Here is a 15,142-nt window from a genome sequence, read left to right as displayed (position 1 = left end):
GAGAGTAAATGTGTAGAGTTATTATATATGACCAAAGTTATCAGTTTGACACAGTCTGTTATAAGAATAAAATGTTTTATATAACTACATGGTAACCACAAAGGAAAATCTCTACTACATACACAAAACATAAGTAGAAGGGAATCAATGCAAACCACTACAGAAAACCATCAAACCACGATGGAAGACAGCAACATAGGAAGAAAGAAACACATTATATACAAAACAACTGGAAAACAAACTACAAAATGGCAGCAGTAAGTCCTTACCCACCGATAATTACCTCAAACATAAATGGATTAACTTCTCCAAACAAAAGACACAGAGTGGTCAAAAAGATTGAAAAAGCAAAAAAACAAAAAAAAAACCAACTATGTACTGCCTACAGGAGACTAACTTCACCTCTGAGGACACACATAGAGTGAAAATAAAGGGATGGAAAAGGATACTCCATGTAAATGAAAACCAAGAGAGCAGGACTAGCTACGCTCCTATGAGACAAAATAGAATTTACATTGAAAAACTGTAAACATTATACCTGAAACTGCAAAACTATTAGAAAAAAACACAGGGGATAAACTACAGGGCATTGGTCTGGGCAATAATTTTTGGATTTGACTCTAAAAGCTCAGCCAACAAAAACAAAAACAGGAAAGTGAGGTTACATAAAACTAAAAAGCTTCTGCATAGCAAAGGAAACATTTAAGAGAATGAAGAGGCAACCTGTGGAACAGGAGATAATATTTTCAAGCCATATGTGTAAAAAAGGGTTAATATCCAAATACAAGGAACTCAACTCAATAGCAAGAAAACAACCTGATTAAAAATGGGCAAAGGATCTGAATAGACACTTCTCATAACAAGATAAACAAATGGCCAACAGATAAATTTTTAAATGCTCAATATCACTAATCATTAGGAAAATGAAAATTACATCTCAGTTCTGTCAGAACGCTTATTATCAAAAAGATGATTATTAGTGAAGATATCGAGAAAAGGGAGCCCTGGTATTCCCTAGTTGTTGGGAATGGAAATTAATAAACCAGTATGTTAAAGAGCTATCTGCACTCCCATATTTACTGCAGCATTATTCACGACAGTCAAGTTATAAAACCAACCTAAAGTGTACATCAATGAATAAAGAAAATATAGTATATATACACAACAGAATAATATGTAGACTTTAGAAAGAGAGAAATTATGTCATTTGCAACAACATGGATGAACTGGAGGACATTATGCTAAGTGAACAATCCCAGCACAGAAAGACAAATACTATTTTTAACTTATATGTTAAAGTCCAAAGAAAATTAGATTTATAGAACCTAAAGAAGTTGAACACATGGCTGCAGAGAGCAGAATGGTGGTTACCAAAGGCTGGAGGTGGGGGAATAGGAAATGTTGATCAAAGGACACAATGAGAAGTATTTGAGGTAATAGAAAAAAATAAGTAAAAATTACAAAATCAGGGCCAGTGAGAAAATACGTATGCAACTGATAACAGGAATTCAATATAAATAAAGCAAAAGCTGATAGGACTAACAGAAGTAATGACTAATCTGAATTACAGCTAGAAAATTAAATTATTCTACCAGTAACTGGGAATTAAATAATAAACTTGTAAGTAATCAATGGGTCAAAGAAGAAACGAAAAAGAAAATTTAAAAATACTCTGAACTTAATAAAAAAGCAAACACGATTAATACAAATTTGTGGGATGTGGATAAAGCAATGCTTGGGGGCAACTAAAAGAAAAATAGAAAGGTCTAAAATCAGTGATCCAAGTTTTTACCTCAAAAACAAACAGAAAAACAACCAAAGCAAATTAAGCCTAAAGCAAGAAGTATGGAAATAATAAAACCAAGGAGAGAAATCAATGAAATAACAGACAAACAATAGAGAAAATTAATAAAACCAAAACGAGTATTTAAATTTCAATTTCCAATTGTTCTTTCCTAGTATATGAGAATGCAATTAAATTTTATACAGTGATCTGTTGTCTTTTGATCTCACTAAATTCACTAGTTCTAGTATCTTGGTTAAATTTTTTAGTATACAACCATGTCTTTGGAAATAAAGACAATTATTTTTCTTTCTTTGCAATTTTATGCCTCATTTCTTTTTCTGGCTTATTGCAATGGCTAGTACATCCAGTAAATGCTAAACAGAAAGTTTAAGAGTCAGCATCCTTGCCTTGTTACCAATCATGGGGGAAAAAATCATTCACCATTAAATATGACATTAAGTTTAGATATTTACATAGATGCCATTTATCAGGTTTAGGATACAAAAATTGTTTTTAAAAATTGCAAATAGAATCAGCAAAATATTAAAAGTGAACCAGAAAAAATACACCATGATGAAGTACAGTTTATCTCAAGAATACAAGTTTGGTTTAACATTTAAGAATCAATCAAGTGGCCGGGCGCAGCGGTTCACGCCTGTAATCCCAGCACTTTGGGAGGCCGAGGTGGGCGGATCACCTGAGGTCGGGAGTTCAAGACCAGCCTAACCAACATGGAGAAACCCCATCTCTACTAAAAATATAAAATTAGCTGGGTGTGATGGCACATACCTGTGGTCCCAGCTACTCGGGAGGCTGAGGCAGAAGAATTGTTTGAACCCAGGAGGCGGAGGTTGCGGTGAGCCAAGATCACGCCATTGCACTCCAACCTGGGCAACAAGAGCGAAACTCCGTCTCAAAAAATTAAAAAAAAAAAAAAAAAAAAAAAAAAAAAAAGGTCGGGGTGTGGTAGCTCAAGGCTGTAATCCCAGCACTCTGGGAGGCCGAGGCGGGCGGATCACGAGGTCAGGAGATCCAGACCATCCTGGCTAACACGGTGAAACCCCGCCTGTACTAAAAAATAGAGAAAATTAGCCGGGCGCCTGTAGTCCCAGCTACTCAGGAGGCTGAGGCAGGAGAATGGTGTGAACCCGGGAAGTGGAGCTTGCAGTGAGCCAAGATTGTACCACTGCACTCCAGCCTGGGCGACAGAGCGAGACTCTGCCTCAAAATAAATAAATAAATAAATAAATAAATAAATAAATAAATGAAACAAGTATAATTCAACATATTAAGAAAATAAAGGAGAAAAGCAAATTATCTCAAAATATGCAGATAAAAAGTTTAAGAGCAATCTATAATAGCACCCCAAAACACAAAATACCTAGGAATAAATTTAATAAAATATGTGCAAGATTCATATAATGAGAACTATAAGACATTAAAGAACAAGCAGAAAGATACATAGTTCACTAATAGGAAGACTCAATATTGTTAAGATTTGACCTATAAAATACAATCCCAATCAAAATACCAGTTTGCATTTTCACAGAAATTGACAGTGATTCTAAAATGTGGATGGAAATACAAAGAATCCAGATTCACTAAAACAACTTTTAAAAAGACTAAGTTAAGAAACTCATAGTACCTAATTTCAAGTCTCACTATAAAGATACAGTAATCAAAACAGTGTAGTGTTGGTATAAGGTAGATATAGAAATCACTGGAACCAAACAGGAAGTCCAGAAATAGACCACACATACGTGGTCAATTGATTTTCGTTAATAGTGCCAAAATAACTGCAGAGCAACTGGAATTCTCATACACTACTACTGGGAATATAAAATGGTACTACTTTGAAAAACAGTTCATAGCTCTCTGCAGCCTCCAACTCCTGGGCTCTAGGCTATCTTCTCACCTCAGCCTCCCAAGTGGCTAGGACTAGGACATGCATCACCAAGCCTGGCTAATTTGCAAAAAAGAAAAAGAAAAAAAAAATTTTTTTAGAGACAGTGTCTCACCATGTTGCCCAGGCTGATCTAAGACTCTGGGGTCAAGTAATCTCCTCCTGCCTTGGCCTCCCAAAGTGCTAGGATTACAGACCTGAGCCACTATGCCTGGCCAGTTTGGCATTTTCTTATAATGTTACACACACAATTGCCATCTAAAACAGTATAAATTCATTCATTCCGAGATATTTCCCAAGAGAACTGAAAACATGTCTACATGAATACTTGTACCCAAATGTTTATAGCAGCTCAATTTATATTAGCAAAGACAAAAAATATCCCAAATGTCTACCAATATGTGAATAAACAGACTGTAACATATCCATGGAGTAGAATACTACTCAGCAACAAAAAGGAGTGAACTGCTGGCATACACAAAATGGATGAATCTTAATACTGTACTAGAGAAATGCGGCTATATCAAAGCAGTATCTAAGTATGATCCCATTCATAAGGAACTCTTAAAAAGGACACATCTAGTCTATAGGGATAAAAAGGAAATCAGTGGTTGCCTGGTGTTGGTGGTACAGAACTAAATGCTCAAGGACACAAGAGAACATTATAGGATAATGTACATGTAACAGATCTTGATTATAGTGAGGGTAACATGAGTGCATCAATTTGTCCAAACTCATCAAAATATACCCTTAATTTGTGTGCATTTTATTGATTATAAATTACATTTAACTAAGAGACAAAAACACTCCCCACCCTCTTGCCATAAAAAAAGTAACAGCAGTCTTAGAATACAGTTTACCCAATAAAAAAGCTTTTAAAAATATACCAAGGACAAAATGAAATAAAATTATGATGAAAACAGTATGAATAATGAAGACAGCACTATATAAACCCAGAATGATGCTTTTGTGATAATAGCAAGTCTAGAAGTACTTCAAAACTAGAAACAAAAATCTTTCAATTAGTTTTCCTTTTTTGTTTTGCTTGAGTTGGCCAAAAGGAATAACACGGAAAGTAAAATAGAGATAGCCAGAATAATCTAAAACAATATTGTAAAGTAGATTTTGTTCTATTAAAGACACATAAGTCTAAATGAGCATAATGGCTTACCTAGGAGATTGGAGTAAATCAACATGGCTCATTTGGGCTAATAATTGCAAAAAAATACAGAAAGTACTCATGCAAATCAAAATTATTTTCTCATTAATTGCTTTAGCTTTTATGTAATCACATCCTACCTTATAAGAGAATCACTTCGCTTATCAGTTCTAACAAGGAGGACAACTTTCCATCTGTGGAAGGCTCCTGGAGCACCAGTGCGTTTCAGTTCTTCACGCCATCTTTTAGGTGCAGATTGCATTTGAGGTGAATAACAGGAATCTTTTTCAATTTTATATCCCCATTCATAAGTTGTTTCATCAAGCCATCTGCCACTTTTGGCACTATGAATTATATAGTCCTTGGTTAGTATCCACTTTCCTAGAAAGCAAATGAGCTGTCAGTCACAAAGGAATTTTGGTTCTGATAAATGATAAACAATAAAGATCAAATATAAAAGTCAACCTTTTTCAAGATAAGACTCTAAAGCTACGCTGCTAACATTATCTTTGAACTATACATTTTGGGGAAATTTTTTGATAGTAAGAGGCTTACAATATCACTGAACATTGTATGTAATCTTTTCCATGACAAATAATTATAATTCTAAATATAATTCCATAGCTGTAACTTAGCTATAATTAGTTTCATTTAAATATAATTCTAAATTACAATTTTATAATTCTAAACATATTATCTAAAGCTTTAAAATCCAAAATAAAATGTGGTATTACTGGAATTATTATTACTATCATTATTCACTATTTTGGGTTATATTTATATTTCTCCTCCTATGCTAACAGCTTTTCCAATATTGTTCACAGCATTATTACTCTTTAAAACAAATATATTGAGTTAAAGAATTTTTCTGGTCATTTTATAACAATCCTTTTTTTTTCTTAAGAGATGAGATCTCGCTATGTTGCCTAGGCTGGTCTTAAACTCCTGGGCACAAGTGATCCTTTTGCCTCGGCCTCCCAAAGTGCTAGGATTATAGGCATGAGCCTCCGTACCCGACCAACAGTTTCTTTATCTGGGCGTCAATGATCTTTTTGAACATTATGGACAATGTATGTTTTCATTTGTAAAGTTAAAAACGAATGCAAGTGTTTTCCTTGTAAGTTAATCTAAAAAAGGATAAATTCACCCAAGTTACATATGCTTTTTTTTTTTTTTTGCAATCAGTAGACTAATGATATGTCAGATCAATCACAGTAGAGAAAGCTATAAAATACAAAACAATAGAGGAGAAGACTAAGTCTTAATTTGGGTCTATAGTATTTAATATCTTAAAAAAATAAAATAGTATGGCCATTGCTTCATAATATGGATAGGAGAAGCAGCAGAGAGAGAACAAAAGCACTGCCTATATCAAATGACAGATCAAAGAAAACTTGACTGAAAACAGCTGAGACTTTAACAAAAGCTTAAGATTCTGACATTTTGTGCCAGTCTTTTCATTAATGTATTTTTTTTTTGTCTTAAATAACACACACTAAATCCTTGTTGAGGTAAATATTTCTGCCTATTTAATACATTTTTCATGTGTCACAAAATTTTACTCAGAAGAGTAATAAGCCAAAAAATATATTAAATATTTTCAAAAAATATCAGAAAAAGACATTTAGGTTTGATATGTAAATATGCTACCTCTCCAGAGACTAAAATACTTTTGCTTTAACACGAAGATTGTTTTCAAAAGTTGGGGGAAGACAGTTAACTTACCTGCCGCACAAGCTGCTAAAAATTTTTCACTCTTACATAGGCGTTCAGCTATAAGATGTGTACAATTTTTGTATTTCTGGAGGGAAAAATCCACATCAAGAAATGTTACTAAAGTAAGACTGCCTTTATAACACACCCTTTTTATTGCTACAATATCAAGAAGGCATTTTATCATTCTTAGGCCAGTATTTTAATTCTAGCTATTTTTCAAATATATCTTGAACATTTTGATAAGTTTCTTACCTCACTCTTAATAAAAGTGCAATCTAGTTTTAAAAGTAATTTGACTAGCGCTTCTTTTTCTTCCATCTTAAATCCTGTCATCTGGATGATATGCTTTGGAGTACCATCTTCCATCTAACAAATACAAACATACAGAAGATAATGTATGTTAAAGATACTACTCACAGGGTTGACATTATTTTTTCTTAACTATGAGTACTAAAAATAAACTATTAAACATATAATAAATTAAAGATGTTAGGCATAGCTGTTAAAACAGCTATATACGATAGAAACTAGTTTTAAAAGTTATCTTCTCAAAATGTGGCCTTAAAAAAGTGAGGGTTTTCTTTCTTATTTGAACATTGAAAGTCTGGATTAATAGATTACTTGACACTAAAACACATTGATGAATAAATATACTTCTTCAGAAAATGACAGAATGTTATACAAATACTGGCATAATAACGTTATACAAGCTTCATTTAAAAAGTATTGTTGGGCTGGGTGCAGTGGCTCACGCCTGTAATCCCAGCACTTTGGGAGGCCGAGGCCGGTGGATCACGAGATCAGGAATTCTAGACCAGCCTGGCCAACATGGTGAAACTCTGCCTCTACTAAAAATATAAAAATTAGCCAGGTGTGGTGGCAGGTGCCTGTAATCTCTTCTACTCAGGAGGCTGAGGCAGGAGAATTCCTTAAACCAGGGACGCAGTGGTTGCAGGGAGCCGAGATCATGCCACTGCACTCCAGCCTGGGCGACAGAGCAAGACTCCATCTCAAAAATAAACAAACAAACAAACAAAGCATTGTTGGCCGGGGCGGTGGCTCACATCTGTAATCCCAGCACTTTCTTTGGGAGGCCAAGGCAGGCAGATTACCTGAAGTCAGGAGTTCGAGACCAGCCTGACCAACATGGTGAAACCCCGTCTCCATTAAAAATACAAAATTAGCCCGGCGTGGCGGCACATGCCTGTAATCCCAGCTACTCGGGAGGCTGAGGCAGGAGAATCGCTTGAATCCGGGAGGCAGAGGTTGCCATGAGCCGAGATCATGCCATTGCACTCCAGCCTGGGCAGCAAGAGTGAAACTCCGTCTCAAAAAAAAAAAAAAAGCACTGTTGTTCGCTAAGAGCTTTTGAAACTTACAGACAATGAAACAATCGGATTTTATACTCCACAGAGACTTTAAAGCCTCTGTGGACAGATATAAAATATGTATATGTTACTGGAGAAGTTAATAGAACTCATGGTCCCACAGCATTTATATCCAATAATTTAGTAAAGTGGGTACACATAATAATCCTGGATCCTATTTGCAATTTATATTTCTTAACTTTGCTATATATATATATATATATATATATGTGTGTGTTAATTTCATCATTTACAAGGTAGACTGAAAAAATCACTTTTTTAAAAAAAATCTAAGTTTTTTTTCATAGGGACCTTAATCCATATTTTAATGTAGTTCACACAAAGTACTTTGTGTTTAGGGAGTACATAACTCACAGAATTTCTCATCAGAACACAGTTCTGTTTGTTTACATGAGGCTGAACTGGAGAACTAGATAGTGTCTTAGAGAAAAATCTCAATCTTTTCACAGACAAGGAAAGCGGGGACTAGAGGAAATCAGGGCAATTTTTCATTTCTCTAACAATTTTGTCATCATAGCTGTGGGTTATTAATATTTAACTAATGTCATAGCTAGAATAACAACAATAGCTGTTTTCAACAACCAAAGAAACAATGACTTATTTCAATACAATTACAAGTAAACTTCAAAAACTGTAATGATTTGAGCCCAGGACTAACAGCACACAACTGGTGAAGTGAGAAATGTTCTTCACAGAAAGTCTATTTTTAAAGACATGTAAATATAATATACATACATTTATTTAAAGGTTGAGATTCATTTAAGAGTAAAAATTGAAAGAAAGGCTCAACATAAAACAATTTAAAGCATTACTCAGAAGTGAACTTTTATTTCCTTGCTTATAGTTTTGAAGAGGAGAAGTTCAGCTAGGGTAACTGCACTCCTGGTTTTTCTCTACCCTTCATCACTCCCCATTTCGTTGGAGAAGCTCCTTGAGACCACTAAATGGATGTGCTTTGCTCAGCGTATCTGCATATTTGCAAAGAAGGTCCATATCGATGCTTTCTGACACATCCTAAGGGGCTGCCAGTAGCAGTCCTGCACTGCCTGTGTGGGCAAGTCAATTCAGAGGTTATGTACTAAGAAGCACACTATGGTTCCATATCAAAACCACCTCCTTCTTGCAGAAAGATGCAGGAAAAACAAAACAAAAACCATCATGTCCTTCAAAACAATGTTTACTCAATAAAAAAACTGATATTTAAACCTCAATTTATCTGATTTTTGCATTTCTCAACTGGCTGCAAAAGGGGCAATGAGGTACAATGTATTTTAACCCTCTAAAACTCAGATACAGAACATAAGAAAGTGCCTTAAAGATAAGGCTCTCCAATGAAATAAATGCTTTTTAAAAAAAGTTACAGGGATTTGGTCTAGTCAGTATAAAATTTTTAAGTGCACATAATAGGGATTGGTCTCTTATGAAAAATTAATCATACACATGAAACACTATCATCAGTAAACAAATCAAGCTTCTTGTATAAGGAACCCTTTACTGTATTAATCATCCAATTTCTTTTTTTTTTTTGAGATGGAGTCTCACTCTGTCACCCAGGCTGGAGTGCAATGGCATGATCTCGGCTCAGTGCAAGTTCCGCCTCCCAGGTTTATGCCATTCTCCTGCCTCAGCCTCCTGAGTAGCTGGGACTACAGGCGCCCGCCACCATGCTTGGCTTTTTTTTTTTTTGCATTTTCAGTAGAGACTGGGTTTCACCGTGTTAGCCAGGATAGTCTCGATCTCTTGACCTTGTGATCTGCCTGCCTTGGCCTCCCAAGTGCTGGGATTACAGGCGTGAGCCACGGCGCCCAACCTAATCATACAATTTTTTAAAACCATTTACATGGGTTAATTAATGTAGCTCTTGAGTGTTAATAATCATTAACAATATGGACCAGCAATACATAAAAACTATGAAGAATATGCTCTGTTGCTAGAAATAATAATGATTTAGTCTGATGCAGAACACATATGAACACACACAAAAAAGCCACATTTGGATTATAAAACATATGTCCACAACTAGGGAGAAATGCTTTCATTATTTCTAGGGAATTTTTTTTTAAATCCTTTAAGCAAATTTCCTTTAGAAAATGATAGGTCTTGGCCGGGCATGGTGGCTCACGCCTCTAATCCCAGCACTTTGGGAGGCCGAAGTGGGCAGATCACGAGGTCAGGAGTTCGAGACCAGCCTGGCCAATATAGTGAAATCCCATCTCTACTAAAAATACAAAAATTAGCCAGGTGTGGTGGCAGGTGCCTGTAATCCCAGCTACTCAGGAGGCTGAGGCAGAAGAATTGCTTGAACCCAGGAGGCGGAACTTGCACTGAGCCGAGATCACACCATTGCACTCCAGCCTGGGCGACAGAGCCAGACTCTGTCTCAAAATAAATAAATAAATAAATAAAATTAAAAAATAAAAAGAAAATGATACGTCTTTTTGGAAATGCTGGACAAGTGAAATTCAATATATCTGTGAATATCATCTTGGTATTCAATCAATACTTGTTTTTATCTAATTGGTTTTATCAAAAACCACTGTTATAAGTAGAATACAAGAGCTTTTTATTTTTGATTTTTTTTTTTTTTTTTTGAGACACCAGAGTCTCGCGCTCTGTCGCCCAGGCTGGAGTGCAGTGGCACAATCTTGGCTCACTGCAAGCTCCACCTCCCGGGTTCATGCCATTCTCCTGCCTCAGCCTCCTGAGTAGCTGGGACTATAGGTGCCCGCCACCATGCCTGGCTTTTTTTTTTTTTTTTTCATTTTTAGTAGAGACGGGGTTTCACTATGTTAGCCAGGATGGTCTCAATCTCCTGACCTTGTGATCCGCCTGCCTCGGCCTCCCAAAGCGCTAGGATTATGGGCGTGAGCCACCCCGCCCAGCCAAGGAATACAAGAGTTTTAAACACATATGCTTTTCCTACTACTTGTATATTTTTAATGTATTTTAGAGTTTCAAGGGCTATTTAATGGCTATTTTGGGAATATTGCCAAAGAAGTTTGACTGGTTTTAAAAAGTCTAAAATCTTGCCTGACTATTCTAAAAACTGACGTATAAAAACTAATGTTAAATAATCGGAATATACAAAAAATAATAAAAAAATTGTTATAACACTGTTACTCAAAAAAGTTTCATTTAAAGCTTGTCCTTTAAATTTTATTATTCTGCTTCCTCAGAATTAAACAAGTTATACAGAAATAAAGGAAACACGTACTATGTTGCTGTTTCCAGATCATGTTAATAGCTATTTTACAATCTGATTATTAATAAGGTAACATTTTAATGTATTTTGGTTTCATGTATAAGTTATTAAATTATTTGGATTTACTGGAGTTAGTGTGTAAAGCAGTTTTCATCTTAAAACATACGGTCTTTATAATAAAATAAATGTGATGGAAATAACCCACTTTGTATATTTAACAGCATTTTCTGTCAAAGCAAGAGCCCATAGTAAAATGAAAACAGGACTAACTGCATAATAGCAGAAATCAGGAAACCCTCTTAAAGCAATTTATTTCCTTTGAAAATGATTAAATATGAAACTGAAATTAAACATTCGGAGGAAAGGGAAGTAGGAAACAAAGGTGAAAAAATAGAATGTCCTGATTCAAACATTATTCATAAAATATGGATACGTTTAAAAACAAATCAGAATACAGGACATTCTAGTCACAAATCTATCAGAAAAACTGAGCTACTAGCTAAACTTTAACAGAATCAGGAATCCCAGTGAGGGCCCAAAATAACTAGCAGTTTTTTAATAGTTTTCTACAATAAAATTATCTACTTGAAACAACAGAGTTTATAATACATTTAGCAATGCTTTTTTACAGCACATGATATGACAAATGAATGACCTGTATTACAGAATCTAATTCATGCAGTTACACAGGAAAACTATATATGTAGGAATAGATATAAACATGTATAGATATACTGATTGATTTATTTATAAAATTCATGGTTTGATGGTTCTTTCTGACCCTGCAGGATTAAGAATACAATAAACCTGATATGTCAATGAAGCCAAAAAGAGCACTACAATTGGTTTAATATATATCAATAACCCAGACAATTAAAAATCCTTTACACTCAAGTTTAGTGTAAGTGATATGTCTGGGGTAGGGAGGATCAAGAGCTAACTTCTAGAAGTCTTCCAGCATAAGAAGGAAAGTAAATATACCATAATATAATTGTACCAGTGGTTATTTCTAGAAAAATTATAGCTCTTTCTAGAACTAATAGGGGGTGTTCCTTGGAGCATTCATACAGAAGATACTATCTTAACACCAAAAAAAACGAGGGAGAAAAAAAGCAAAAAAGAGAGCATGACTTTTGACAGTTAAGTTTTATTTTTACTGTCAAAAAAATTAAAATTATATGACATTCTTGGTTATGAGAAAATGTCCTTCTGTAGTAATTATTAAAATCTTATCTATAATTAACAAAAATTAGTTACTTACCTTGAACAACAAAATACAACTAAGGAGACAATGACTGTAAACAGAGTTGGCCTTTATGCATAGCAAGCAACTGTCTCTGTGGTATGGACTTTCCCAAAATATCTCCCACATGGGCCTATTCTTGATGCCTGAAATTCCTTTGTAGTTGGTGCCAGTCCAAAATGCAAAGAAAACTTATAGAACTCTTCATCTTAATTAAGAACACTATTTATTATAAACTAGCTTTTTAGGATCTTTGAATTATTTATAACACATAACTAGAACATGTTTGAAGAACATTTTGAAAATTGAGCTCAGAGACAAGGAAAGACAGGAATACAGATATGGATACAAAAGTCTGGTTTGAGAGGCAAGATGAAAGAGCAGGGTACAACCCTTGGGAAAAAGCGGAAGATGCTACAAAAATGAGAGGCAGGGATGCATAAATGGGGTTTTGTAAGGAAAATAAGGATAAACCTTTCCCTACTCCACATTATATAGGGCTGGTTTCTTTTATAACCAGTCCTACCTATAAAAGAGAAGTAATCTTAGAAATAAATTGTATGGTATCATTAGCTAAAATAAATATTTAAGACTTAATAAAAAACTTTCATTTATATATTTATATTTAAGAACTAAAGTTTTCCCCCCAAAATAACCTTTACAGACTTGTCTTTCAATTTTAACATGCACTTATTATAGAAAATTTGAAAAATACTACAAAGTATATAGAAAGATTAAAATCATCTCTAATTCCTTCAGCCTGTAATACCATTGTTAACACTGGGGAGGGATATTGACTTTTAGGTTTTATCTGAGTGTGAAAAAATATATAGAACAAAATTTGGATATTACATTGTTTCATATCTTCATTTTTATGTAATATTATACTGTGATCATTTGTCCATGCCACTTAATACTCTTCATGGTTTTAAGGTCATGATGAAAACTAGTGGTTTCTTAGTGTTTGTTATTTTGGTGAATTCTTTTGATTTTAAACCTACTTCTACAGCAAACTAAGGAAAATTATTTGAAACTCCCCTCATCTGAAAAGCATATACCAAGCACTGAATGCAGTCAAGATTTTTGCTCTGAATTAGAGTCTGAAAAATTTTCATGATTTCTCTTACTCAAAACATTTAACTGGGAAAGTAAACAAATAACTGTTAAAACTGAAAAGGGTCCAAGTGTTGGATCTCTGTTTGAACCAACAATGCAAAAGGCAGACACGTCACAGTACTTATACTGTGTGTGTAAAATACTGTTTGACGTTTAACTACAAGCAGCGTTTAGAAATTCTGGACCCTTTAGGCCTAAGAGCCAAATTAGGCCCTTGGTTTAATATCATTCAGCTGGCCTTCAGACTTTTTTTTTTTTTAAAGACACAGTGTCTATCTCCTGCCCCATCCTTCAAAGATTTGAGATGCACACGCACGTGTGTGTGTGTGTGTGTGTGTGTGTGTATAAATATTAATTATTTGACAGAAGTATCCAGTGATGAGACTTGAGGGCTATTCTTACTTCCATGGCATTATTTGGGAAAGAAGCAGTAATTAGTCCCTCTGATGACAAATTTAGCACTAGAAGGAAGAAACAGAACAAGCACCAAAGTGAATATGGTGAGAAAAAAAAATGAGAAGCTTAGGGGGACATATGGAGATGTCCAATCTATCCAATACTGTACAAGGCACAGGCTGGGCAGATGTTAATTTCGGGATGAAGGAGTCCTTAAGAAAGCAAGTTGGTCAAGAGAGGAAAGGTTCAGAAAAAGAACAGGTGGACAGTAGATATTGTTTAGCCATAGGGGATAGAAGTCAAATGTGCTTTGGTATCCTAGGAAATTTGGTTTACTTAGGAGAAAGACCATACGTCTAAGGTTGAACAAGCAGGATTTAATTTTTATTGAGGACCTACTGTGGTTTATACACTTCATATATGTTAGCTCATTTCCTTCTTCACAACATAAGTGCTATTTATTTTTCTTGTGCAGATGAGGATACTGGGAAATCTGAGTGATTAAGAAACTACTTCAGGGGTTCACAGCTAGTAAATGGTAAAAACAAGATGCACAGATAAGTCTTTCTGCAAAAATTATATGCCTTTTCCACAATACCAAGCTGAATTAAATTTCAGAACTTAGTCTAATACTTTTAACCACATTATAATTTCATAAAGCAATCTACTTTCAGCTAACACAAAAGAAAGATACATTAAGTGAAAGAACAGTACAAGGGTGGGAAGACATTTAGAACAGCAATATCACTGAAAAAATTTAAACATAATTATTAATTATTTTCAGTAAAATAACAGTGCCTAAAATTTCAAAGCATTTCTAGAAACAATCTTAAGAGTGCTTTTTTGTCTAATGAGAAACCAAGTTTTCATTATTTTCCTCTCAAAAGTGATTTGGTATCAATCATTAGAGTAATTCATATGAGAAAGTCTTTCTTCCTCCTCAAAAATAACCAGACAGTGTATTTTAAATTTCAAAGTAATTTTGATAGAAAGTATGAATTAAGTGAACTTAAAAGTTCCAGGGTTATTTTACTTTTAAGCAGTAACATGCCCTTATAAGGTGAGAACCAGTACGTAGTACATTATACAGATATATTTTCTATTAGTATATTCAAAGTCACCTACAAGAGTAACAGATGATGTTTCATTTTAGTTACATTCTTGAGAGAATTCGTTTTGTTTAGGGTTTATTATTCAAAGCCAACACAGAATTTTTTATTTTACATTCTAAAA

General features: G+C 34.5%; 1 protein-coding gene across 12 annotated transcripts in view; it reads right to left on the bottom strand.

Moving 5' to 3' along the window:
* SLF1 (SMC5-SMC6 complex localization factor 1) overlaps positions 1–15,142 on the bottom strand; it is a 92,710-nt gene that overhangs the window by 75,623 nt on the left and 1,945 nt on the right. For all 12 annotated transcript variants that reach the window (XR_010114288.1, XR_010114289.1, XM_063612290.1 and 9 more), the window contains exons 2-4: positions 6,817–6,930; positions 6,574–6,649; positions 4,989–5,229 (exon numbers count right to left, since the gene is read on the bottom strand). Coding sequence is in view for 10 of the 12 variants with exons in the window: in XM_063612290.1 (XP_063468360.1) it covers positions 4,989–5,229; positions 6,574–6,649; positions 6,817–6,930 (431 nt within the window). In the remaining 2 variants the exon portion in view is untranslated. The remainder of the gene's footprint in view (positions 1–4,988; positions 5,230–6,573; positions 6,650–6,816; positions 6,931–15,142) is intronic.

Source organism: Symphalangus syndactylus, chromosome 11, assembly GCF_028878055.3.
Source record: "Symphalangus syndactylus isolate Jambi chromosome 11, NHGRI_mSymSyn1-v2.1_pri, whole genome shotgun sequence".
NCBI classification, from domain to species: domain Eukaryota; kingdom Metazoa; phylum Chordata; class Mammalia; order Primates; family Hylobatidae; genus Symphalangus; species Symphalangus syndactylus.
This window is presented reverse-complemented; position numbering and strand designations above follow the sequence as displayed.